The 26970-nt window shown below is 53.4% G+C and overlaps 4 protein-coding genes across 4 annotated transcripts; 2 read left to right on the top strand and 2 right to left on the bottom strand.

Moving 5' to 3' along the window:
* Positions 1 to 18: 18 nt before the first annotated feature.
* COCSUDRAFT_59196 (cytochrome P450) lies at positions 19 to 5656 on the bottom strand (the record flags this gene model as incomplete). The annotated part of the gene is made up of 12 exons (XM_005651163.1): positions 19 to 174; positions 304 to 435; positions 838 to 993; positions 1385 to 1564; positions 1999 to 2097; positions 2361 to 2545; positions 3011 to 3111; positions 3690 to 3836; positions 4348 to 4517; positions 4895 to 5058; positions 5257 to 5311; positions 5621 to 5656. The coding sequence occupies 12 exons, from the start codon at positions 5654 to 5656 to the stop codon at positions 19 to 21; spliced, it is 1581 nt and encodes a 526-aa protein (XP_005651220.1).
* A 742-nt stretch (positions 5657 to 6398) lies between these two features.
* Positions 6399 to 15444, top strand: COCSUDRAFT_35186 (ATP-binding cassette transporter; the record flags this gene model as incomplete). Its single annotated transcript, XM_005651162.1, has 24 exons — positions 6399 to 6537; positions 6648 to 6844; positions 7109 to 7315; positions 7571 to 7715; positions 7868 to 7997; positions 8200 to 8382; positions 8521 to 8572; positions 8703 to 8759; positions 8887 to 9035; positions 9328 to 9569; positions 9974 to 10185; positions 10619 to 10792; positions 11085 to 11228; positions 11525 to 11623; positions 11896 to 12054; positions 12354 to 12626; positions 13034 to 13178; positions 13462 to 13615; positions 13754 to 13805; positions 13927 to 14019; positions 14158 to 14283; positions 14418 to 14516; positions 14654 to 14791; positions 15037 to 15444. The coding sequence occupies 24 exons, from the start codon at positions 6399 to 6401 to the stop codon at positions 15442 to 15444; spliced, it is 3777 nt and encodes a 1258-aa protein (XP_005651219.1).
* Positions 15445 to 16084: 640 nt separating this feature from the next.
* COCSUDRAFT_39702 (cytochrome P450) lies at positions 16085 to 18202 on the bottom strand (the record flags this gene model as incomplete). Its single annotated transcript, XM_005651161.1, has 7 exons — positions 16085 to 16246; positions 16355 to 16483; positions 16666 to 16995; positions 17276 to 17371; positions 17539 to 17720; positions 17842 to 17954; positions 18078 to 18202. The coding sequence occupies 7 exons, from the start codon at positions 18200 to 18202 to the stop codon at positions 16085 to 16087; spliced, it is 1137 nt and encodes a 378-aa protein (XP_005651218.1).
* A 1580-nt stretch (positions 18203 to 19782) lies between these two features.
* On the top strand, positions 19783 to 22262 carry COCSUDRAFT_11988 (histidinol dehydrogenase; the record flags this gene model as incomplete). The annotated part of the gene is made up of 9 exons (XM_005651160.1): positions 19783 to 19920; positions 20011 to 20118; positions 20231 to 20384; positions 20534 to 20664; positions 20804 to 20878; positions 21045 to 21239; positions 21381 to 21518; positions 21667 to 21839; positions 22079 to 22262. 9 exons carry the CDS (start codon positions 19783 to 19785, stop codon positions 22260 to 22262), a joined length of 1296 nt encoding a protein of 431 aa, XP_005651217.1.
* Between the last annotated feature and the right edge of the window lie 4708 nt (positions 22263 to 26970).

Here is a 26970-nt window from a genome sequence, read left to right as displayed (position 1 = left end):
GTGACGTAATACCTCCACCTAGAACAGGTTGTTGGGCGGCGGGCGCGGGACGGCCTTGACAAGCACGCCATTTGCAGCCGAGATGGTGATGGTCTCTCGCAGCTCCAGCGTGTCCTGCCCAGCTTCCAGCTCAAAAGTGAAGCGCTGGTAGAGCCGGATCATGGTGATCTTTGCCTGCATCACACCACACCACCCCTCCTCAGCCACATGCAAGAAGTAGACGCATGCATGCATGACAACCTGTCATTGACAAGTCTTCAAACATACAGCAGTAGAGCATGACGTCATCACGTGGCTGCCCACCTCCATGATGGCGAAGCGCAGGCCGATGCACTGGCGCAGGCCGTCGCCGAAGGGAAGGTAGCCGTGCAGAGGCTTGGCCAGGCACTCGGGCGTGCCCTCAATGAAGCGCTCGGGCAGATACTTTTCAGGCTCCTGTCCACACAAAAACTCTCACATCTTGGATGCCAAAGCACATCGCCACAGAACACGTTACATCATCCCCTACCGCAAACATGCAACAGCGCAAGCGCACATTAGTTCGCATGCAAGCATCGCTGTGCCGCTGTGCAGCACTCCTGTGATTTGAGAGATCAAGCCATTTTCAGATGAAGAGAGTTGCAGGCATCGAGGCAGAGCGGTTGCCCAAGTGAGCAGAAACGCAGCGTACATGCTATGCGTGCAGCATACAAGACGCTTCTTTGCAAGGGGTGAGCATCGCCCCACACACACGCGAGTGCTTAGACGTCACGCTGGCGCTGACTCTGAACATCACAGTCAGGCGTTGCATAAGCCCTAAGTTGGCTGGAAGAGATGAGATGTGACTGACTGACACACCTGCCAGTAGGCGGGGTTGTTGTGCATGGAGTAGACGGCCACGCCCAGCATCTGGCCCTTGGCGACCCGGTAGCCGCCCAGGTCCATGTCGCGCTCCGCCTCGCGCGTCAGCGTCGGCACCGGCGGGAAAATGCGCATGCCCTCACGCAGGCACGCCTGCACCCCAAGCGAAGTGAGAAAACCTCAGTAATGGTTCATGTGGGGACTAGTCATGCAAGTTGTCTCTTCTCAGAGCTAAATGCTTCCAGTGTTGCCTTTTTCCCAGTCTTTCTGCCGTGGTCATAGCGAGCTCGTCACAGTGCAGCAAAAAAGTGCTATGGCCTCAGCGCCAGCCTGAGGCAGAGGCAACATGGTGTACGTTTGCACATTGGATGAGGATGAGGACATCTATCAGCATGTGCTTTGGCTTGAGCACCAGGCAACGGCAAGATACTATGCAGCTGCAAGTTGGGATGAAAGCATTCGGTTGAGCACCAGGCGAAGGCAATATACAATACAAATGCAGATTTGGAGTGAGAACAAGAGAAAAGCTGGCAGGGGGCGGCACCTCCAGCCAGGGGAATTTGTCAAGCTCCTCAAAGGAGGGAACACGCTCGCGGCCGAACGCGTCGATCTCGGCCGTCAGTTTGGCCAGCTTGCCAGCGTTCTCCGGCTTGGAGAGAAGGTACATCGTGAACGCCAGCGCATTTGCCGTCGTCTCGTACGCCGACAGCACCATCACAAACGCCTGCGCTCAACATATTCCATCACGTTTTCAATGATATTCATAGATAAGTTCCCCGACATTGCCACGAGCAGCAAAGTCACACGCATGAGCAGACATCCATGCAGGGTTTGAGAGCCCAGGGGTGATTACCTCTAGGAGTGGGCTTGTGCTTGTGGGTTCTGGGACGGGGTTCTGGTCCGCCCAGAGCTTTTTGTCACATTGAGTGCCAAATTTGCTAGGTAGATCTAAATTTCCTTGCATTGCTTAGAGGCATCATAAGGCGCACTTCGGGCAACTCTGCATCTCAACGAGGCCCTCTCAAACCCTAAATCCCCAAGTGATGAATTGCATGCATGCATGCATGTGGCTGTGTGTGCAGGTGTGATGGGGCGTGCCTGGTTGGTGCGCTCGAGGTCGGTGAGGCTGGTGCCGGTGGCCTTGTCGGTGGCGTTCACCAGAAGGTCCACGAAGCTGCCGGGGGCCACGCCGCGGCGCTCCCCGGTCGTCTCAGCAAAGCTCGCCCGCAGCTTGCCCAAGCCCTTGGCCGTGCGGTTCTGCAGCCAAACCCATGCAATTCGCTCAGATCTTTGACACAGGCACACCCTCTTCACGTTTCTGCCGTGTAGCCCACCAGTAAGAAATTGAGGTTTATGGGACTCCATGCGGGTCTACTTTGGGCAAAGTGCTACAGATCACTCACTTGCCCTAACATCTCATACATCTTATTTTGGGGCAAGGGGCTGGGTTGCTGCACCGTCTATTACAAGATGTAGACTGCTGTTAAGTCGTGGCATGGTCATGCATGCGCTGGGCGCACCTGTTCGATGGCGAGCTCTTGGCGGCGCTCGGCGAGCAGCTCCTTGACGATGTCGATGATGACCTGGCGGCCGGCCTTGACGCGCGACAGGCCCTCGTCCGGAAAATGGTGCGCCAGCCGCTTTATCAGGGGCGCCGCAAAGGGGAGCAGGATCAGTGGCGGCGTGTACATGCTGAAGCTGAACGCTGCATGCACGCAACCTTGGTCATGCATGGACAGATCATTTTATTTTATGTCTTGCGTGCTATTGGCGGTTGGGAAGCTGTGGGACACCTAATCAGCCCTGTGTCGCTGGGACGATGTAGTCTCTCTTCTTTGTCAGCCCATGACCAAGTGTGTGATAAAAGGTGTGAGGAGTCTTCACTGAACTCACTCCATCAAGTGAGGATTGGCTTGATCCTCACTAAATGAAGAGGATGGCTTGGAGGACCCAACTGAGCTATTCTTTTTTGCTCTGGGAATGCCTGACATTATGCGTGTGGTGTACCTCAAACTTTACAACATGCATCGGAATACTGCACGCCCTCGTTCCATGAAGATCAGGTGCAATCTGAGCTTTGCAATCAGCAACATGTGCAACGAGAGGTGAAGGCTGCTCTGGAGAAATTACACACAGATGTGAAGGGGCATGGGCAATAAGAAATGGGTACCTTTGGGGGCCATGATATCATAGACTGCCTTGAGCAGGCGCTTGACGTAGTCGCTGTTCTTCTCGCTCGCTTTGTCGGCCACCTGTGTGTGGAAGTTCACCCTGCGCGCCATCCATCCACAACTCAGTTCAGTACTCTCAAGCGCCGTCTCAGAAACTTTAGGCTGGCTTCTCGTTTGGCAAAACTGGTCTGCATGCCCCTGGCACACGACGTCAAAATAACCGTCTATATGTTTTGTGTGCATGCCTGCCTTCTTTCCACCAGGTGCTTTCATCTTCAGCAGGTCTGGCTGGCACCTTGTGGCCCAATGTACTATACATGAGCTTTCAACACAAATGCCAATTATAACTGTCTCCAGGACGACTGGTGGAGAGTATGCAAGGACAGGGAATTCTGGAAGAGTGCTGCTGGAACGCACCTCGCCTTGGAAGGCTACAATAGCATGCAATTATTATTATTATTACACGCTTTTCCTGCCGAAGGCAAGGTGCGTCTGCAGACAAGCTGCATGTAAAGGCTGCCAAATTCCTACCCCTTGTTGGACTCGCCAGATCCAAGCAAGACCCAATCAATCGTGGGCACGGTGCTCAGTATTCGTACCGCCCCCCGCCAGCCGGGGCCAGAATAGCATGTAATGATGATAATAAAATATCTGGACAGGGAGAGGATGGAGGTGTACCCGAAGGCAGTGGTGCCCACGACCTGCACAGTCATGGCTCCGATCATGCCGTGGATGTCCATGACTTGGCCGTTGGTGGCATGCAGGTCCACACTGTCCACCAGAAGGTCCGCAGACTCTTTCATCAGCCCCATGAAGCCCTCCAGGCTGCGCATACACCCCACCACCCTCACCTTTGACACCCCAACTTCCACACATCATGAAAAAGTTGCTTTTTTACCCATTAATATAAAGGGGAGGTTCAAATTGCTCTGGGCCCTTGCAATCACTCACTTGGTGGACATAGTAGATGCTCCTAAACAGGGTAGATGCTCTGGACATTCCATTGGGTTCTCTCCTCATCACTGCGACAAGGGAAGGTCTGTGCATAGAGAGAGCTGAGGCTCCTCTGTCCAGTGCGAATATCACTGTGAGAAGGGAAGGTCTGTGCGTAAGGAGAGCGAAGGCCCCTCTATTATTGTGAAACAGCGCTGTGGTTTGGGAAGGTGTGCGCTTGGGAGAGCGAAAGCTCCTCTCATAAATGCGCACATCACTGTGACGAGGGCAGCTCTGTGCATGCGCAGAGACAGCAAAGAGGCAGCTTCCACTCTTGTTCCACTGTGACCTCCTGTCTTTGTGCGCATCACCGTTACAGAAGGTCTGTGCATGGAAACAACACAGCGGAGGGGCTGGGGCGCGCCTGCCGGAGAAGAAGAATGGCTGCCAGGCGCCGCGCACGGTCTTGAGCTTGTCGCCGCGCGTGTCCAGGTAGGTCGACTCCTCAAACTTGGCGTCCTCGCCGTGCAGCAGGTTGGGGAACACGCAGCGGTAGTTGTTCTGCAGCAGTACCTGCGATAGCACACGACCGCACCACAATTTAAGAGTTACACCTCGTTCACTGAGACCAAACAAGGCTCCAGAGAACTTGAACCTGCTGCCATTGGGCAATCACCTATTTCTGGAGCACTTCCGAGGCTGGCGGGGACTGGTATGAATACCGAGCACCGTACATTGTATCTTGCTCTTATTTGGCGAGTCCAACAAAGGTTAGGGAATTGACGGCATTCGACTTCAGCTCGAGTGCAGGGCCCCTTGCCTCTTGGGAGAAAATGCATGTACTAATTCCCTGAACCCAGCCAGGGTCCCAGAGATAGATATCGCTGCTACTTAGCAGTCACCCAATCCTGGAAAATGTTCACAGCTTAGCAGGAACGAGATTGCAGCACCTTGCGTGCCAGCTCGGGCGACTCCACCATGACGATGGGAGTGTGCACATTGCGCGCCACAAAGACAGGGCCGTACTTCTGTGCGTAAAACTGGTGGGCCTTGAATATGCCGCCCAGCTTCATGTGCTCCAGGATATTCCCTGTCAGCCACTCCTGCGGCGGGCCTGCACATTTTCCGAGGCAGATTTCAAAAATAAAGCAATAAAGCAAAAGATGCCTCTTATTCAGCACAGATACAGGATGCTTGCGCAGGTGTCATGGACTGCAAGCAGTAATAATTACTTTGAAGACCTGCAATGTGAATGGAGCCTGGCTGACAAGAGAAAGCAGCCATGCCTTAGCTGCGAGCAACGGTGGCGAACCTGGGATGTGCCTGAGCTTCCACCTGTCCAGTGGTCGGCATCCGTACACGTACACCTGCAGAACGCGAATTGTTTTGTTCAGTTGGTAAAATTCGTGCTAAGCGGCTTTTTAAGGTGGACAGAAAGGCCGACCAGTCGAATCACAGGTACTCACCGTCCAATCCGAATTTGCAACTTCTGACAGTAAAACAGATATTCAAAACTATTATGTTCGAATTTCACGTCGCTTCCAGGAGGCAGAACAGCATACCACAAATGCCGTGACGAACGATACGAACACTGTCGCCAGAAAGCTCCAGCTCAAGAATAGATCCTGGAGAAGCGCCATTTCGAACGATGTGAGTTCCACCCTCGCATGAAGTACCTGCAGCACTGGTGAAACTGACCTGTCTGTGACCATTGTCTTTCGGAATACAAACAGTCTTAGAAGTGACGTCACCCGTTGACTTTTCCAAGTTCCTTGTGGGAGACCACTGAATCCAGTCCATATGTGCATTTCATCCCTTTTTTCATCAGGAAAAATTTCAACTGACTAGTAAAAGGACAGGCATTGGTCGACTGCTCGGTCAAACCGAGGTGAGCTACCAATGGATCGGTCCAAAAATTCCAAAGTATATGAGAACGGAACGTTCGAAGATACAGAACCTGATGACGAAGGAGCTTTCGAAGAAGATGATGAGGATGAGACAGTGTCATTCTGGAGTCTGTACAGGTATGTCGCAAAGACGGTTGGGACACGACTTGCAATGGTGCCGAGCAGCTGGGTTGGTGGGCATAAGATACTTTTCTAGAAGGTCCCATCGAGGTCCCAGGTGTGACGTTTGATGTGCAGGTCGGCAGACAGACGCGATGCCATCCTCATGGTGAGCAATCGCGTTGGCAGACCTGTTCTGCTGCAGCCACTTTGCAGCCCACCCTTTTTTTCCATGAAGAGCTGAGTGTTTCCCTTCCATACACAGGTGCTTGGGACGATTGGATCCGCAGCCAACGGTGAATTCCAGTAACTCTGCCACATCTGCAAAAGACCTCAATGGCAGAATATTGTGTTTAATTCGTGAGTTCCCGTGTCCAAACACTGATTGAGCATCTGTCCACGTTCTGCAGGGTCTGCGATGCCCATCTTTGCACTGGTCATCGGCAAGATGGTGAACACCCTGGGCAATGGTGCGCCTCAGGCAGGCCTGACCAGCCAGCTGAATGAGTGCACACTGTTCTTCCTGTACCTGGCCATTGCCTCCTTTCTGGTCTGCTACCTGGAGATCGCCATGTGGATGCTCACAGGTGCGCTGCATAACACCTCTTCCCTGCATGGCTGTTTGAAATTTTCAAGATGGAAATGATAGCCAGGTATGGACTAGGATATGCTAAGGAATTCCTGTGCTGAACAATAGGAGCTCGGCAGGCCACGCGGCTGAGGCAGAAGTACATGCAAGCCGTGCTCAGGCAGGACGCGGCCTTCTTTGACGTGCATGCCAGGAGCGGAGACCTGCTGCAGGGCCTCAACGAGGACACCTCTGCCATTCAGCTCGCCATCGGCGAGAAGGTCTGCGCACACATTGAGTTACGTGTGTCTTGCCCATGCAGCATTGTGGCCAAGAAAGGCATGTCTTGATCATGATGACCCTCCGCCAAGGCTTATCTTTGGCAGCTATAAATACTCCTGGATGTTGGCCGCAGATGGGGAATTTCATAGACAAGCTGGTCACTTTTGGCGTGGGAATGGGCATCGGTAAGTTGGTTAATTCCTCTTTCAATGATCCTGAAAATTGAAATTTTCACCAAGCAGCACTTCAATCGCCGGAGGTGTGTGTTCTTGACTTGGTGCTGGCGCTGCACTGCAGCCTTCTACAAGGGGTGGGACATGACGCTAGTCATCCTGGCAGCAACGCCAGTTCTGGCGGGTGTGGGCATTGCGATTGGCATAGTCATGGCGAACTTGGGCAAAAAGGCCTCGGACGCATATGCAAAGGCCAGCTCCATTGTGGCAGAGAACCTGGGAAATGTGCGCACCGTCCTGGCCTTCAACGGCGCAGACAGGGCCGTCAAAGCCTATGAAGGGGTGCGCACCTGACTCCAAATATTGGCATTGCATGCATTGCAGTGCTGCCAAGATGCTTTGTACACAGACAACGTCAGCAATCCTCTGGCAGACCATCCACCTGGCATGCATGTCATGTGTGGCTCATCGTTGGATGATGCATGTCATCTGTGGCATGTTGATGAGTAAATCGCATGATTGGCAGTGCCTTGTCCATGATTTCCCCATCATATTGTCCATAATATCATTTTCTGGCTGACTGTCGTGCATGTGCAGGCTCTGGAGGTGCCAAGGAAGATGGGCGTGCAGCAGGGCATCATGCAGGGCATCACCGTCGGCTTCACCAACTGCACCTTCCTCTGCTCCTACGCCCTCGCCTTCTGGTACGGATCCACGCGCGTCCGCGCCGGCAAGTACGACGGTGAGTCATCCATTTTGGAGCCTTTCCCCACTCAGCAGCAAAAGCTGCATGCCAGTGTAGCTCTATGCCCTGCATCTATCCCAAAATATGCCTGCTGAGCTCTAGGCAACGCGAAACAGTATAAACCTAATGCTGCACATATATACGTGCAGGTGGGGACGTCATGAGTGTCCTATTTGCAGCGCTCCTGGGCGGCTTTGCGCTGGGACAGGCCGCTCCCAACATCCAGTTCTTCGCTGCCGCCAAGGTGGCCGGCGCTCGCGTGCTCGGCATGATCAACAGGTCTGACACCCACACTCCTCATGTCAGCAACAAACTATGTTTATCTTGCGTCCCTCCACAACACTGCTCTGGCATCGTGCATCAGGACCAGAAATCATTGCAATCCACTTGGCCCTGAGGCACCAGCTTGACCTCAGGTGGGGCACTGCAAGAGATGGATCTCAAAGCAGGGATCCTCTTTACAGGGGCATTGTTCATGCAGGAAGCCTGAGATCGATGACCAGGAGGAGGGGGAGCAGCCGGAGAGTGTGCAGGGCCACATTGAGCTGAAGGGCGTGCACTTCAACTACCCGGCCCGCCCAGAGCTGCAGATCTTCAAGGACTTCTCCCTCGACGTGCCCGCTGGCAAAACCGTCGCCCTTGTCGGGGAGAGCGGCAGTGGAAAGTGCGTGCTCATGTGTTCCTATCTCCCAGAGCTGCTCGGATATTGACATGACATTGATCATCTCTTGCTCTCACTGCGCACTGTGCCCGCTCTCAGTGACCACTGTGCCCTCTTCACTGCGTGACTGTTTGCTTGCAGGTCCACAGTCATCCAACTGGTGGAGCGTTTCTATGACCCTGACTTGGGCGCGGTGAGGCGCACACATCCTCACTCCCTGCATACTCATGTCAGACGCAATCTCCTGCCTGTGAACATGACATCATGCTCAAGCATCTATACATCCTGCCACAGCCAAAGGACAAGAAGTTCTGTCCATGCAGGTCTTCATTGACGGGCGTGACATCCGCCAGCTGCAGCTCAATTGGTACAGGCAGCAGGTGCGCACTCGCCACTCGCTCAGCACGCCTCACTGGGTGCAAAAAAAAACATCAAGCAATTTGGCGCATTTCCAATTGCATGGAAGAGCATGCGCTGCAGTGTCAGTGAGCATGATGTTGTGTGCAGCTGGGCATTGTGAGCCAGGAGCCGACGCTGTTCGCGACCACCATCCGGGCCAACATCGCCTATGGCAAGCCGGGCGCCACCGACGCCGAGATCGAGGCGGCCGCGGCGTCCGCCAATGCGCATGGCTTCATCTCAGCTCTCCCCAACGGGTAAAACCCCTGCATCGTCATCCCACCGGTTTGCTGTATTCCATGCATGCAATCGGAAGACCTCCACTGCTGGACATGCCTGCACTTCAATGTCAGGAGGCCTGCTCAGGAAGCAAGCGCAGCCGAGCAAAAGTAGCATTTGCACTTTAAGGTGCTTGAGCCAAGTTGTACATTCTATGGAACAGCCACAATGCCATGCACTGGAGGACACTGCCAACTGGAAGCCTTCTTGTGCCGGCTTGCCGCATGCAGCATGAAAGTTGCCTCAGCTGCTCGCGTGGTGCAATCGTAGGTATGAGACGCAGATCGGCGAGAAGGGGGTGCAGGTGTCGGGCGGGCAGAAGCAGCGGCTGGCGATCGCGCGCGCTCTGCTGCGCAACCCGCGCGTGCTGCTGCTGGACGAGGCCACCAGCGCCCTCGACAACGCGTCCGAGCGCATCGTGCAGGACGCCCTCTCCCGCCTCATGGTCGGCCGCACCACAATCGTCGTCGCGCACCGCCTCTCCACCATTGCCGACGCAGACTCCATTGCCGGTGCGCGACTAATACTTCATTAGTAGCGTAGTAAAATTGCCCCGGCTGGCGGGGGGCGGTATAAATACTGAGCACCATGCCCACGGTTGATTGGGTCTTGCTTGGATCTGGCGAGTCCAAGAAGGGGTAGGATCAATCAATTTTTACAAAGAAATTCACACCTGTGATGCTTGAGCTGCATGCAAGTCACACGTGATACTTGGCCTGTGAAGCCCCATGCTCTTGTGCAGCTGCAAGCATGGCAAATGAGAGATCCCTTGCATGCATGCAAGTAATAAGACCGCCAGCAGAAAGGTGACCCGAACTTGCTGCATCACAATGAGCCAATCTTCATGGCAGGTGATGGAAGAGGGGGGACCAGCCACTCACATTGTGCATTGATGAAAATATCTTGTGATGGGCAGTTGTGAAGGGTGGGCGCATTGTGGAGCAAGGCACGCACAAACAGCTGATGGCGCTGCCCGAGGGAGCCTACGCAGCCCTGGCCAAGATGCAGATGGGCACTCCTGCCAGCAGCCCCCTCACCAAACAGGACCTTGAAGCAGAGACAGACAAGGAGACTGCTGCTGGCACCCCTGAAACTCCAATCTCGCCTCAACAATCCCTGGAGAAGCAGGTGAGCATTTACTCGGAAAGGCCGCAGTCTGCAAAGGTACAGAATGAATTTTTCTGGTACAATCTGGCAAAAGTTGTTGTGCTGAAGTCACACTGTGCATGTGCACAGATTTCTGCGAGCGCTCCGCTCCTCCAGGGGGTGAAGAAGGCTGTGAGAGTGTCCATCATTGCCGTTGGCGCGGCCCCCCTGGCACCCAAAGTGCAGCCAGTCCTAGCAGACGCAGCAGCCACCCCAGAAGAGCCAAAGGTGTGATCCTTCCCCTTCTGTCTGCATCACCCTTTGCGCCAGTGAAAGTTGCACAGAACAACGTGGTCTCCCCTCTCCGGCTGCTTTCTCGAAGCCAACGTGTGGCTGCTGGGAGGACGACGTGCTGGAAACACAGCCAAAGCCTCTTGCAGAACAAGAGACTAAGTTGGCGCTACTGAAAATGCAGGGCCAGGCCGGTTTCGGGCGGCTGTGGCAGTACAACAGGCAGGAGTGGCCGCATGGGCTGATGGGCTGCGTGGGCTCCTTTGGCCTGGGCTTCATGATGCCCGGCATGGCCTATTGCATGTCCTCCATCATTGCCGTCCTCTACAATCCAGACCCAGCCCAGATCCAGTCCCAGGTCTGCTCTTTATTTCCCATGTGCTTGAAACTGACACACCTTGCAGACCTCCATAGAAGGGCATTAGCTCATGTCCAGACTTCTTCGATTGATGAGCTGCCTTGTCAGAACAGCATCGTAGCAAGTCCTGGCTGGTCACTTTCTGCAAGACTCCCCTACAGCCGCCACCCAAGCATAGCACGCAGAAACCTATCAGCAGGACTCAGAGCCTCTTTACCTGCTCCATGGATTTTCATCAAGGAAACGTTGGGAAGTTAGTTGAAAAGTGTGTGTGTGGATGGGCAAATGGCAGGTGTCCAAGTGGTGCGGAGTGTTTGCGGGCATTGGCGGCGGCGCGGTCGTGATGGGCGTGCTGCAGCAGTATGGCTTTGCATGCATGGGCCAGAGCCTCACCATGCGCCTGCGCGCACTCCTGCTCAGCTCCATGCTCCGCCAGGCGCGCTGCTGTGGACCTTGAAGCTTGCATTCACTTCCACAGCTTGGAGCGTTCTACGTTTGCCTTGCGGCTTGCTTTGCTGCTTGCTTCTGCTTGCTCTGTGGTCGATCTTTGTAGAGAAAGAGAAATGCAGACATCAAAGTAGAGCGAGCGCCACATGGGCTGCCTCGCAAGTGACCATCATGCAGCAAATGAGTCCCCGGTTTAGGAGCACCTCTTGAAAGCCAGAAATCTGGCAGTTGCAAATCTGTTCACAGAGCATGGGATGAATTGCGTGTGTGGTATGCCGTGCGCAGGAGGTGGGCTGGTATGACAGGGAGGAGAATGCAAGCGGAGCACTGGCATCCCGCCTGTCCACCGACACTGCCGCCATCCGGGGCGCCCTCGGCGACCAGGTACGCTTCTCCTCTCCTCATCAAAATGCTCAAGTACTGAATCTACAGATTACTTTGCTGTGTCAAGCAAGGCAAAAAGGCACCAAAGGCACGATACTGCTTGGGTGGGGAGCAGTGCAAAACCCTGTACCCCTGCAGTCAAGACAGGCTTATTTAGCGTGCCTGACGGCTGCGGCCCAGTTTATTCTTGAGCTTGATTGTCCGGATTACCTGCAAAACACTTCAGAAGAGGCTGAGCATCCTGAGCGGTGCGGTGAGGTGTGCGCGCGCAGGTGGGGTTGCTGGTGCAGAACCTGGTGACGTTTGCGGTGGCGTACCTGATTGCCTTCTCGGCCGGCTGGAAGATGACGCTGGTGGTCATCGCCTCCATCCCCCTCATGATCATCGCAGGCGGCATCCAGGCCTCTGTCATGACCGGATTCTCCTCCAAGGTCAGCACCCTTTCTGGGCCCCTAATCACAATCGCCTGCATTCAAAATCTGTTCAGCTTGGCACACAGCTTATTTTATTGTTATTACGCGTCTTCCAGTCCACTCAAATTGCCCACAGCGTAATCAACTACACCCCCAGGACCCGGGTGAAAAGGGTCCACATGGCATGATACCCTCTGCTTATTTCACCACCTGGACTTTGGCCGCATGCATATGATCCTGTGGAAATGAGTATTTTCCTAATTTCAAACCTGTCAGAACAAAAAGTGGGAGCAATTAGCGAATGAGATGCTGCGCAGGCGAGCGAGCTGTTCGATGCAGCAAACCAGACTGCCTCGGAGGCGTTTGCAGCCATGCGCACGGTTGCAGCATTCCAGCTGGCGGGCCCCCTGTGCCGCGTGTACGAAGGGCTGCTGGCCAAGCCGCAGGCGGCTGTCTTTGCGCGCGCGCACGCCTCCGGCCTGGGATTCGGCTTCAGCCAGTTTGCAGTGTTCTCCGTGTATGCGCTGGCGTTCTGGTACGGCGGCCAACTCATGCGCGCCGGCCAGATGGAGTTTTCCCAGGTCCTCAAGGTGTGCCCTCTATTTGTTCATTGCTGTCCGTTCCAATACATAGAGAAACAAATTACCGACCACAGAACTATCCAGCCTTTCATTCTGCTTTATCTATACAAATTACTTGGGTGCAGGTGATGGTTATTTTGCTCGTGCCCTGCTCGTGCCCTGCATCTAAATACTCATATGCCTGTTGTGCCCCTTTCGCCTGAGCCAGGCCTGTCTTTACACATCCCATGCTATGATAGGGTGCCGCACCTAGAGGCTATCTGGTCACTGAAGGCCAGAGGAAACAAATTATTACTGCTTGTGAACAGTAGGCGCCTCTTGCAAAGAGCACTTGCAGCCGCTGCTCGCATTCTGAGGATCATTTGCATTGAGCTGCGCGAAGGGAGCAGTTGTTGAAAGGGATTGTACTCATGCAGGTGCTGTTTGCCATCCTGCTGGCGGCACTAGGCATTGCGCAGGCGCAGATGTCATTCCCGGACATCACTCAGGCGGCCGCGGCCATTGAGCGCGTCTTCGGCACCATCGACCGCAGCCCCAGCATCGACGCCCGAGACAGCTCTGGTGCCCACAATCCCACAATCTCATGACTGCAGTCAACCCAAGCACTGAAACAAGTCGGATGCGTATGTGTTTCTCTGTGTCTATCAATGTCTCCATGTGCAGTCGTGAGGGAGGGTGCTTGCCGCTAAGCTGCATGCACTCCTGCCAGCCCTGCAGTGCAGACTCTGGCGGAAGCTGCAGCCTTGCAGACACTATGCCATTTCACAGCCATGCTCCCACAGCCAGCGTTGTCTCACAGGTGGAGTGAGTAATAAACGTGTGTGTCTGGGATGTCTGCGAGCAGGCAGGAAGCTGAGCTATCTGGTGGGCGATGTGGAGTTGCGCAAAGTGAGCTTCCGCTACCCGGCGCGGCCACAGGTCAGCATCTTTGAGAACTTCAGCATCCACGTCTCTGCAGGCACCATCCTGGCGCTCGTGGGCCAGTCAGGGTCCGGCAAGTGCGGGTTTTCTCCCTTGTTTCTATTCCAGCTAAATGCCACTCTGTAAATGCACTCCCTGTGTGTCCTGCACCCTCTCTTCGTGAAATTGCACCGCAGAGCCAAAGATCTGATGTGCCATGCCGTGTTTGGTTGCAGGTCCAGTGTGGTCAGCCTCATTCAGCGCTTCTATGACCCCCTCTCTGGACAGGTCAGGCTTCCCTTGTGACCACTATCTCCACTTTGAAGCTGGGCACATTATTGGACAATAATAGTGTGGCAGATGAGTCATGTCTAATTGATCCGTAACACAAAGTGGTTCACATTTTCAGGTTCTGATTGACGGCGTGGATGTGAAAGAGCTCAACCTGCCATGGCTGCGTCAGCAGATGGCCCTTGTCAGCCAAGAGCCTGCTCTGTTCACGGTGAGGCCTGCACGCATGCACCTGATTACATGCAGCATGCGCTGAATGCCCTGCATGCTTCAAGGCCACCTGGTACATGCAGGACATGGAGAAAGTTGATCGGGTACAAATGTGTGGTTGAGGACTGGTTGTGGACAGGGTTCAATCCGGGACAACATCGCGTACGGCTGCCCAGAAGCTACAGACGAGCAGGTGGTGGAAGCTGCCAACGCAGCAAACGCCATGGCGTTCATCAAGAAAGCACCAGCCGGCTTCCGCACACTGGCAAGGCCCTCCCAAACATTCACCCGCACGCCCACTCAATTCCTGAAGGATCCTTATGAGCTGGCATGTGACTTTTTTGTCAAAGGAAAACACAGTAAAATCGTCTAGGTCACAGAGGCTGTGTCTTGGTGCAGCTGGGAGAGGGCGGCGTACAGCTGTCGGGCGGCCAGAAGCAGCGCATCGCCATCGCACGCGCACTCATCAAGAACCCCCGCATCCTGCTCCTTGATGAGGTGCGCAGTTTGTATCCCATCTTTGCCGCCTGTGAATGGCTCCCAGCCTCATATATACGTGCAGGAAACTGATGTGCCGCACTTGATGTGCTGTCTGCGAAAGGCTCTAGTGCCCAAGACAGGGTGTGGGTGTGCAGGCCACGAGCGCGCTGGACGCAGAGAGTGAGGGGCTGGTACAGGAGGCGCTGCAGCGCAGCATGCACGGCCGCACCACCATCGTCGTGGCCCACCGCCTCTCCACCATCCGCTCCGCCACCACCATCGCCGTTGTACAGGTGCACTACTTTTTTCCTTCACCCTCTCGTACAGTACTTGCTTCGGCCACTTTGGCGCCAAGGTGTAGGCGAGGACGTGAAAGGCAGGTTCTCTGTAGTGACACCTCGGTCGGTCAGGCAGGTGCACCTCGATTCAACACTCGCTTTGCACTAGAATCTTTCAATCGTTGGGGAAAGGCTAGCTAGCTCGTCAAGCCGCATGTGACTCGGGATATCTGAGGCAATAATGTGCACACGCTGTGCAGTCGGGGCGAATCCTGGAGCAGGGCACCCACGATGAGCTCATGCGGGTGGCGGACGGCGCCTACGCGCTGCTGGTGCGCGCGCGGCAGCAGGAGCCGCCGCCGCCCAAGGCCGCCGACGACAGCCTCGAGGCCGCGGCCGCCGCCGAAGCGAAGGCCGCGGTGCCGCGCAAGTCCATGGCGGCCCGCAAGAGCGTGGCCGCGAGAAAGAGTATTGCCGCGCGCAAAAGTGTGGCGCCCGGCAGCCGGGCCGGGGGCGTGCGCGCGAGCGTGTTCGGCGGCGCCGATCCGGAGTCGGCGGCCGGGATGGCCGGAGGCGCGCGGCGCGGCGCGCGGACGAGCGTCGCAGGCGTCCAGATTGCCGGGCAGGCTTTCAGCCGCATGCGTGGGAGCGTGTTTGGTGGATACTGACCTGACCGGAACCTCCTTTGACTGAGCCACTGGGAGTTTTTCTAATTGAAGAGTTCGTTCTAAGTTGCGCACGCACAAGTAAAGAAGCGTATGAATTTCGGGATCAGCATCAATATTTTTACAACTTGCTTTTTCACGAGTGGCAATTAGACCTGCCCAGTATTCCTTAAACAAGCAATAAAGGTGATTGGTGGACCTAGTAGCTAGGCCTAGAATACAATGGTTCGCTAAATTATCCAGCTAACAATTGAAATCTATGAGCATGTTGCGCATTTGCCCAACACCAAATTTGAAGCTGGCTCTACTATGCTATCCTGGTGCTTCAATCACACCTACAGCTGTGCCTTCTAGAGTAGAATTTTGAATGAGCAGCCACTTGATGCACTTGCAGATTCTGCTGTTCAAGCAGACTGTATCATCAATACACCAAAGTCATGATCGGCATACCATACATTCCATGATCCATGTTTTTCAATATTTTCTTCAAGCTGGTTCCAAAGCCATTCCTGGTGCATCAACTCGAGTTGCTATCTAATGTCCAGATCTTGCTTACAGCAAGTACACGGGTAGACAGATGCGTTGGCACTAGCGAGTGTACTGCTGGGGCGACCTGCTCTCTATGGAAGCTAAGGACTCCAATTCAGGGCTCCCTCTGCAGGGTGGCAGGGCGGGGAATGGTCCGCACAAGGACGCCGTTCTCAGGGCTGATTGTGATGTTGTTGCGGATCTTCAAGGGCACCTGCCCGGGCTCCAGCTCAAATGTGAAGCGCTGATACATCCGCACCAGTGTCACCTTGGCCTCCTGCAAGTCGGCACATGCATGCTCTTTTCACTTCTTGGAATAGCAGAACAACGTACTTGAGTACAGCAACATGCACAGAGTGGCAATGGAGTGGCAATGGAGCAGCACCATGAGAGCGAAACGGGCGCCGATGCAAGCGCGGATGCCGTCGCCGAAAGGGAACCACTTCTTGTACACGCCCTCCTCATGCTCTGCGGCCCCCTCTATGAACCTCTCTGGCAGGAAACGCTCCGGGTCCTTGCACACACAAACACACTCCGAATTTTAGCACCACAGTGGCCAGCCCAATAGAAGTTTCACAGCAAAATTGACCATTGATAGGAAGGCCTCCCCTCATCATGCGTGTCTGATGAACAAATGCTATCAGGGAAGGGTCTTCCCCTCACAAGACATTCGGTCTCACAATCTGGCATGGTCACCTTCCAGTACTTGGGGTTGCGGTGCATGGACCACACGGCGCATCCCAGCCACTGCCCCTTCCTGACCCGGTACCCGCCGATCTCAGTGTCGCGCGCGGCCTCCCGGATGTGCGTGGGCGCCGGGGGGTACAGCCGCAGCCCCTCCTTCAGGCAGGCATCCAGGAAGGGCAGGCTCTCCAAGTCCTCCAGACTGGGCTTCCTGTCTCGGCCAAAGCTGTCCACTTCATCCACCAGCAGCTGCTGCTTGTCCGGGTTGGCGGCCAGCAGATACAGCGTGAAAGACAGCGCCGCGGCTGTTGTTTCATACCCCGCCAGCATCAACACAAAGGCCTGCGCACCCGCATTAATTAGTCTGATTATGCGTTGACCTCTGGTGACAGCATGTTCTGACTGCATCTCAACCTCTCAAGAACTGACTGCAACAAGGGCCGCATGATGGTTGTCCAGAATAAGAAACACAGCACACTGTCAGGGAAGTTCATTTTGTGAAAAGGCATCTGTGTGAATAATTCAGAAGTATCTGAGGTAGGCGTTGCTGGCTTGCACGCGCCTGGTTGGCCAGCTCCAAGTCGGTGAAGGCCCGGCCCGCGGTCCTGTCCTTGGCGCTCACGAGCAGGTCCAGGAAGCTGCCGGGCGCGACCCCCTTCCTCACCCCCAGCGTGTCCTCCCGCAGACCCCTGGCCCCACCCTGCTTCTCCCCATTGACCTGCACACAATTGTCGCACTATGAGCGCACAAGATGCAGTCATTGCAGCATCCACTGAGACGCTGTTACATTGAAGGGCTGCAGGAACTGCCATGCACATATTTTTCAGCAAAAGCGATCCCTAGTTATGGACTACTGTACTCTCTTTTGTAGAATGAGGGTAACACCTCTTCGTTGAGGGCGAGGCGGCGTTGGCGGATGAGGGCAGCAACCTCCTCTATGATGATCTCGCGGCTGCGCTTCATCTTGAGCAAGCCCTTATCCGGGAAGGTGGCCGCCAGGACGCGCAAGAGAGGTGCCATGAAGGGGAACAAGAAGATGAAGGGGCTGTACGCTGAGAAATTGAAAACTGCAGACACACCGCGCGCCAGCTCGATAAGAACATACAAGTCCTTGTATGCCAGGATAGCATCAGAATCAGAGTAACAATCTGTGGGCACAGATGTAGTTGCCTGTGGTCAGAAGCCTACCACTGACAGAAAAAATGAATGCAACGGCATCCCTCAGGCGCTGTGCAGTTTGCTGCTGCTCCTCTCCCAACTTTGTGTCTGTGCTGTCCAGTTCCTGAGTGTTGAACTCAACCCTGCAAGCATGCAAGCCCAGATGTGAACGATCACCAAGCAGGTAAACTCGAAACGATGTGAAAAGACAGAAAGGAGCATATCGAGAAGCTAGTGATCAAAATGAGGGCGCGAAAGCTACGCACCCAAATGCAGTCGTTCCAACAACTTGGAGAGTCATGCTTCCAATCAGCGTGTACAGATCAACCACGCGATTCTCCTTGGCCGCAGCTGCCAATTTCAACAGCAGGACATCTGTGGCCTCATTCATCAGCGCTGAGTATGACTCCAGGCTGCGCACAGAATGCCTATCAGATACATTTAAGCCGGGACGCAAGATATCAGCATTCGAGATGCTGAAATTTTGCAGGAAGCAGGCGACAAGACTGTGCATAGTGCTGTGCTTGCCTGCCAGTGAAGAACATGGGCTGCCATGCACTGCGAACACTCTTGTGCTTGTCGCCACGCACTGCAAGGATGCTGGCCCTGTCAAACTCCCTCTCCTTGCCTTGCCATATTGTGGGGAACATTGGACGGCTGGAATGCTGCAGCAGGACCTGCCTGACCAGGTCAGGTTGGTCAGTAAAGACGAAGGGCCTCGTGCCACCAAAGCTGGTGAATACAGGTCCGAACTCCTGAGCCCATTTGGCATGTGTCATTGGGGGACCGCCTGCCCTCAGCTCCATCAGATTGCCCCAGAACCATTTTGGTCGCCTTCCTGCAGGAACAAAATGGCAAACATGTCGAGCACGGTACAAGTAGCAAGACATCCAAGCAAGTGGTGCAGGCACACTGCCCTGTTCAGAGTCTGCAAATTTGCTCCACCAAGTCTTACAGTAAATACCTGGGATATGGCGTAGTGGCCATCGATAAAAGGGGCGGAATCCATAAATGGTGATCTGCATGTCCAGAAAGGCACATCAACATTTACTGCTATTAAAGTGATGTCTGATGCCCATATGTGGCCTGTATGAGTGTCTCTCATACCAAGGATATCTTCTGTATGCCTAGTGTGACGCCTGGACCACTGAGGCACATGAAGTGCATTGCCTACATGCAACTGGCACATTCTCACTGATGAACGCCTTGTGGCTTCCTGAGCACATAAAAGGCGTCTACTTATCACAGAATTTCTCATTTAATAAATTTAGCCGTCGTACCGTCGAAGCGAAGACGATCAAGCATATTTGCCAGGTGCTCAGGCCCGAAAGAAAGTCTGATGTAAGGGCGCCCATTTGCCCTGGTACCAATGTGTTTCACAAACAGTATCCGATGCTACTACATTTCTAAGGCTTGCATTGATCTCAAGGAGATGTAAACTCAACCAACGAGAAATGAACGTCCAAGGATTCTTGGAAGTGACGTGATCGCCGTCACGTGGCTATCTGAACGGTGGTCCATGAAGCTTCTCCTGCAGAACGAAGCATGATCATATGTGTTATATTTTCGATTGTCAGCTTGTAGTCGGAGATCACCTTGGGCTGTGCAGCTTCCACAGATCTTGCCTTTTGCACAAAAAGGTTCATCTCCCTTGGAAGCAGACTTACCTAAACTCAGACCAGTGTTGTGAATGAAGCTTGTTAACGGTGTCAGACCTGATTGCGCTTTTACCTGTCTCAATCGCACCAGACCACCATCGACGAGACTTTTATTACCCTCACAATTGCAGCCGGCACTTACTGGAACAGCTGCTACAGTGCGTTTCGACCTTACCTTGCTTGTTATAGTATGCAAATAGAACAGCAAAGTCTCACAAATGCTTTGATGGGCTAGTCACACCAATTTTCTGCAAGAACTGCACGTGTGAGGGTTGGCCTTCTGGTTGAGCAGGCCTGCAGACAGAGAGGACGCATGGCAGCAGTGATCAAAGCGGTCACAGCTGAAAAGGTTGCGTCTTTGAAGACATACAAGGCCAGTGAACTGAGCACTGGAGACCTGCTAGCTCTCACTGCAAGACCCAGAATAGACTTCACTTCCATTCTGGATACGGTGAGACTTGCCGCATGTCAGGAGTGCCATTGCCATGGTTCCGCCTTCTTGTGGTCCATGCCTCAAAGACCCCTCTACTATGTTCTGCAGGTGACACCAATTGTAGAGGATGTCAGAAAGAGGGGCGACGCAGCCGTGAAGGAGTTCACTGCTCGCTTTGATGGGGTGGACCTCAGCAGTGTCTGTGTGCCAATTGAGGTGTGCTTCCCCTGCACATCAGCACATCTGGCAGATCTTGGCTCAGACCTGACAGCACAAATATCTATGATAGCCGTGGCACGCTCAGCGAGATCTTTGTGGGTATATTCAGGAACTTGCGGATCCCGAGATCAGCGCAGAGAGCAAGGAGGCCTTCGACATTGCTTATGAGAACATCAAAGCCTTCCACGAGGCGCAGAGGAGCGCGCCGTTGGAGGTGGAGACAATGCCCGGAGTGAGGTGTAGGAGAGTCACGCGGCCCATAGGTGAGCCTCGCACCATGCAAGCCAATCAGGCAGTCATGCATCGCCCCACACTGAGTAATGACTATGCTGCTATGGAATCATTCCACTGGAGTGTGTGACATGTCATCTCACGCTGGCAGCAATTGTGTTTTATTTTGTATGGATTCCAGGTGCTGTTGGCATATACGTGCCTGGTGGCACGGCAGTGCTGCCATCCAGCACGCTCATGATGGCAGTGCCTGCGCAAATTGCCGGCTGCCGCACTGTAGTCATGGCAACGCCGCCCAGGAAAGATGGGCAGGTAGGACCCTGCCACCTGGCAACCTGCCAAGACAAGACATACCGCCATTCATGCACACATCGCTGTGTAATGAGAAGGCGCGTTTGCAACAAAATTGTGCTTTATGGCTGACTGACATGGGATGGATGGCTGGGCGCAGGTGACGCCAGAGGTTCTGTACTGTGCGAAGAAGGCGGGCGTGACTCACGTGCTGAAGGCGGGAGGCGCTCAGGCCGTCGCTGCCATGGCTTGGGGGACAGAGTCCTGCCCCAAGGTCACACCTCCCCGCCAAATGCATACCACTCCTCTACATACATGGTTCAGTTGCCAAGCTGGTCTTGCAGGTGGCCAGACAATCTGAGGCAGGAGGAAGTTTGACAGTAAGAGTGATGGGCGTGCAGGTGGACAAGCTGCTGGGGCCTGGCAACCAGTATGTGACGGCGGCCAAGATGTTGCTGCAGAACAGCGAGGCCATGGTGTCCATTGACATGCCGGCCGGGCCCTCGGAGGTGCTGGTCATAGCTGATGCGGAGGCATCCCCCGCCCACGTCGCCGCTGATCTCCTCTCACAGGCCGAGCACGGCCCAGACAGCCAGGTGCCTCCTCGTGGATGCCTGAAACTGTGTCTCTTGTGTGCTATGGCTGCTTTTGCGGTCCTGCCATAGACCAGCTTGGAAATGAGTTTGGTGTGTGTGGCGTAGACTGGTACTGATAATAGAAACTGATGATGTGATCAGGTGGTGCTGGTGGCGCTTCCTGGGGTGGACCTGGCTGCAGTGGAGGATGAGGTTGATCGCCAGTGCGACGCTCTGCCGCGCGGCGATGTGGCCAGGAAGGCCCTGTCTCACTCCTGCATTGTTGTCGCTAAGGACAAGGTGTGCAGCTGAACCTCCCCGAACGCCCCCATGACTGTTGTATCTGATTTTTATCATCAGTACCATGTAAGACCTTACAATTGTGCTTTTTGCCTGAAGCCAAGGTCCGTGCGTGCAGAGGTATGCTGATAGATCAATTTGTGGACAGGCTGAGGCGGCAAACTTCTCAAACATGTATGCGCCGGAGCACTTGATAGTGAACGTTGAGGATGCGGAGGACTGGCTGCCCCTGCTGGACAACGCTGGCAGCGTGTTTTTGGGGCGTTGGACCCCCGAGAGCGTGGGTGACTACGCTAGCGGCACCAACCACGTGCTTCCCACGTGAGTCCCTCAGCTTGAAGTTCTTTTCCCATTTGGCCCTCATTCTTGTTGGAATGTCAAAACACAAAGAGTTGCCACTAGAGGCCTTGCTCTCCTGTGTGACCCCTATGATTGTTCCCTTGCATCCTCTTCAAGGTGCCCTCTCAAGCTGGTACCCACCCTTCCTGCAGACCGGGGCGCACAATGTAATAATTCTCTCTGTGACATGCATGCCTGATGACGGTCTGTGGGACATGCAGGTACGGGTATGCGCGCATGTACAGCGGGGTGTCGCTGGACACGTTCCAGAAGAAGATGACGGTTCAGAGCCTGACGTTGGAGGGGCTGCGCAATGTGGGGCCGGCTGTGGCCCACATGGCTGCTGTCGAGGGCCTTGATGCTCACCGGCGGGCCGTCACCATGCGCCTGGGCCTCCCTAACTGATCCAGACTTGTTGAGGTTTGCATTGCACAGGCCCGTTGCTTGATGCAAAAAAGAAGTCGTGTGGGCAGTCAAATTGTAGAGCTTAATCTGAGAAGACTTTAATTGCGGGCTCAGCGAAGGTCCTGGCCAATCCTATAATGATGAGTGGGTTGTCATGTTATGTATGGCACCTCAGCACTTTAACGGTGATTTGTTTGTGACATCTAGCCCTTACACTGACTCGTTGCTCTTCACTGTCAAGAATATACCGAAAGCTACGCATGGTGCACAAATGAAAATCAAGGCGAGAGGCAGACTTGGCTGAAAAGGAGTATCTAGCAAGAGACTGCCGTACTTCACTGCTGCCGACCCTGCACCATGTGAAGGCAATGAGTGAGTGCCCTCGAGAAACATGACGAAAAGAGAACAGTCCACACCACCTGCAAGCTCATCTACTGCACCTATCGGCATACCTGCAAAAGAGACGATCAGCAGCTTCAGAAGGAAAGCCGGATCGGACTCCCCAATGCTGCTCTGTGGGACTGTCTGGTCAGACTCGGCCAACCCTGTCGCGGAAGAGGCCTGCCTGTCCTGACTGGTCTGATTGTCTCCTGTTGAGACATTTGTCACAGCTGCTCTTTCAGATGAGCATCAGAACTGCGGCAAGCATTCTTTTGAGGTGCAACAATTTAATTTAATTCGTCAGGCAAATGCATGTAAATGCATTTACCTGAACATGAGCAGGGGCCTATTCTCTGCTTCCCTGAGCGCGATGAGCGCCAAAAATACCTGGGCTTCAGCCCTGTTGCAATTGCAGGCAGTGTTACATATCCCGAGCTAATTTGTGTCCGGCCTGTACAGCAGATATCTCGATCAGTCCACCCAAGCGTTGCACTTGATACCACTGTCTATTGATGTGATCTTCAGGTATGCCAGTCCGAATGACCGCATGTCGTTACCTGATTTTAGTGTGCATGCTGAACCGACAGCTTCCTTATTCCCTGCGATGTGCCTGCAAATCACGGTGAACATGGAGAGAAAATAGTACAGATCACAGAAATTTAGCAGTACGTTTGCTTCTCAGCTAGTCTCTTCCTAATGTGCAATTACACGATCGCTTTTTATCCTACATAAACGTTGCCATTGCAAATCTCGGAGGCTCGATTCGAGCTTGAGCCTTTGAGACCAGAGCTGTGGCCTAACTTGGCTTGCTGGGATCTAGATATGAATTTGAAAGACAAATGCATGGTAAATCATCGTGCACCTCTCTCCAAGTTGTGCCAACAACAAATTGGTGCAGATTTAAAAATTCAAACTTTTCTGTGAGTCACTGCAATCCCTTTTTTGCCTTTGAGCTATGCGCGCATTCCACGGCGGCAGCCGCCTCCAGCTTGCCACCTTGGATTCAAGTTGATAATTGCGCACTATATGTCCGCATGCATGCAATGCTGCTGCCGTTGCCCAAAGTTCAGATCAGCCAGCCTTCCATGCTGACCACCTAGAGCGTCAGTATGCACATGATACCTTATGATAGTATCATTTAGCTAGTGCTGGCTCGACTTCTGCCCTGCCTGATCAGGCTGCCAGCTCCAGTGGATCTGAGATCATGTCAAACCTTTTCTTATCTATCCTATCGTCATTCTGACAATCCTGGCAGCAGTACCAGAAACCCATCTGACAATGTGAAGGATCCATCCTTAGCAAAGGAAGCTGCAGTGTTATTGATATCATAATGTCGATGATCGCCATGCAGGCTGTCTGTTGCACTGGCAGCTGCAGCTACTTGTAGCAAAGTTGGCCTGCACAAGGACAGCTCAAAATTTTGCAAAGTAGTTTTTGCGTGCAGCAGCACGACTTCAAATATTCACAGGCATTCTTGATGGTTGTCAGTGTAATGCATCATGCCAGTGGAGGAATTGTCTTGCATGAACTGCTCCATACCCATCGGTTTCTGTGAGCCATCTACCACACGGGAAGTGCATCCAAGGTCCCGTAGCCTTGCATCTCACCCAGACCTCCTCAAGAAACCAGCCAGGGGATGCCGCGTCACAATGGATGGACAGCCATTGCACATCTGCGAGTCTCCGGCATACGACCTGCCAATGGTACAAAGCACCATTAGACCAACAGAAAAAGCAGTTGATACCAGCCTGCATATCTGGAAATTGCCAGATATCTGCTAGCCAAGTACCCAGATGCGCATTGTGGAATTGGCTAATATTTTACCTCACAATGTGACACGGTGCCAGATTGAAAAGGATTTGACTGGCTGTCGATTGCCTCCAATCGGTACTCCCCAGAAGATGCACCCCCAATGTCATGAAGCTCCATGTACACTGAGAGGTCAGTCATCACATCCTGCACATTTTAAGTGCTTAAATTTGTCACATTGGAATCGCAGATAGAGACTCAAGGGCAATTAAATCGGACCGAGCAAAAAGCGACGATGTCGGCAGGCAGGGAATGATAACAGCACCTTTGATTTCCCAGTTACAATTTGCACTTCGTAAATGGCATTGAAGTCAAGATGTCTGTCACCGCCCTCTTTTCTGCTGACACACCATACGTTGTTTATTTTGTCTTTGGCAAACAATTCTCAGTACAGCAACTCTCACCCTTATAGACCTTCACCATCAATGGATAACCTTCAGCGTAAATGACATACAGCAAGGATTGGATCTTACATTAGTGTGTTGATAAAATTTGCGCTCCCCAGTGCACTCAGGAGCGTCATGTCCTGAGCATCTGTCATGGTCCAAGATGCACTTCCTTGAGTTGCACGATCAGCGTGCTCAACAGCATGCACCCAAATCTCTGATATCTTGTTAATCCAGACCTGTCGAAGATGCGGGACACCCCTTTAAAATTTATGACATCCATCCCTAATGATAAAAATATGTTCAGAGCAATTATGGGGCATTGCGTACTGACCTTTGCCGATGCAGCAGACTCAGCGGCCATGAAGTGCGTGCGACGGCCGCAGTGCACACCAAAGACAGAGCCCACTGGCCGTCTCGGAATCTGCAAGGTGCTAATCCTGCTGACCCCAATGCGGGGCCCATAGTGCCTGGGAAGAGGACGTACAGGGATGCGGTCTAATGGCAAGTACTTGACGCTCTCGTTTGATGAGGGATTGATTGTGTAGCAGAGGCGGTCATCCAAGAGATAGAACTGTGAGCCAAAGAACGGATTAAAATCCAGAAACACCAGGAGATCTCTTTGGCAAGAAGCACGCAGCATATGAGATAAGGGCATATAACTCACCCATTGCCTTTTCCACTTCTGCTTTGGCCCACTGCTATAAGCCTTCCACAGCCAGCCAGCATAGTGGACACGTTCTCTGTGAAGAACTGAATCATACCACTCACTGGATGTGTTGCTGCCCTCCAAGGAGATAATTTCATCATTGTCTGTCATTGAAGGAGTAAACATATCTCCCTCTAGTTTGTATATTGATTATATTGTCAGAAGCCTGCGAAATAGGCCTCAGTGAATCCTGGTGCGTCTTGGGAGGACTGCCTCCTTAGCAGGTCAACGATGAAGCGCAGGGTACGTCGGACTTGCATGGAAATGAAAGAACATGATTCACAGCCTTTCTGATACGGAGCAGCGTTTTATGTGCCGTATTTGTCCAAGCAGCAGACCGACACCTACTCGCATGTGGACACTAAAATCCGATGGAAGTGCCTGATTGTCTCTCACAAGATACAAATAGTTCAACAATGAACCTTATAATATTTTGATGCGATCTACAGGTTAATTGCACGCATTCTTTCAAGACCACAGAGAATGTCGGTCGGTTGGAAGCTGCCGGGAGCTGGTCGCACGTGATCACTCCAGAGCCAGTTCCAGAGTTTGCGGCAGTTCCTGGGAATTTTGTGGAAGCTTCGGCATCGTATGAGGGTGAATGTCTCAATCTAATTCAAGTTTGTGGTCCTGCCTGCAGAAATTGAACAGTCATGACTGCCCAATCTAGTGTCAATGCCTTGGTGTAATTCGTGCATGAAATGCCCATAAATCGTATGTACATGTTCATGGATGATAATGGAAGTAATTTCTCAGTATCAAAGGTCAATCCTACCGATCACGGACCTTAAGTGTACAGTGGGATGTCCCATCCTAGACGACTTTTTGAGGGGTGGACTCCCCTGTGGGATGATCACTGAAGTCGCAGGTAAAAACCATTCATATTTTCGATATGAAAATAATGACTTTGTGGTGACATTTTTGCTCATCACGGGCATGACCTGCTAAGTGCTGCTCTTGGCGAAATGCAGGCGAGTCTACAGCTTCCAAAACTCAATTCTGTCTGCAGCAGCTGCTCACTGTCCAGTGGCCAAAATCCCATGGCGGACTGGAAGGCTCCGCACTGTACGTCCGTTGATTCAGTTCTTGGACTGGCAATCATAAGGCATGCTGTGCAGCTCTCATGAAGTATTGTTTATGCACTTGAATTAGAGCATGCCTCTGCTTGCAGGTACATATACACAGAGGGCGAGCCGCCCATGAAGAGACTGCAGGAGTTGGCTGCCCACCGACCGCAGCTGTGCGTGATGCTGCAAATGCTGGGATTCATGACACAATGCGGCATTCATGCATTGCAACTTCCTCTTGACAAGCAGCATGACACCCAGTGCAGGTACTGTGGCAGCGGCAATGCCTTTGAAAATGTTTTTGTGGAGCGAGACATAGCCAACTGGGAGGACCTGGATCAGTGCTTGGAGCGCGC

The sequence above is a fragment of the Coccomyxa subellipsoidea genome (genome assembly GCF_000258705.1).
Source record: "Coccomyxa subellipsoidea C-169, whole genome shotgun sequence".
Taxonomy (NCBI): domain Eukaryota; kingdom Viridiplantae; phylum Chlorophyta; class Trebouxiophyceae; family Coccomyxaceae; genus Coccomyxa; species Coccomyxa subellipsoidea.
Note: the sequence above shows the minus strand (reverse complement) of the source record. Positions and strands in the feature narration are given on the sequence as shown.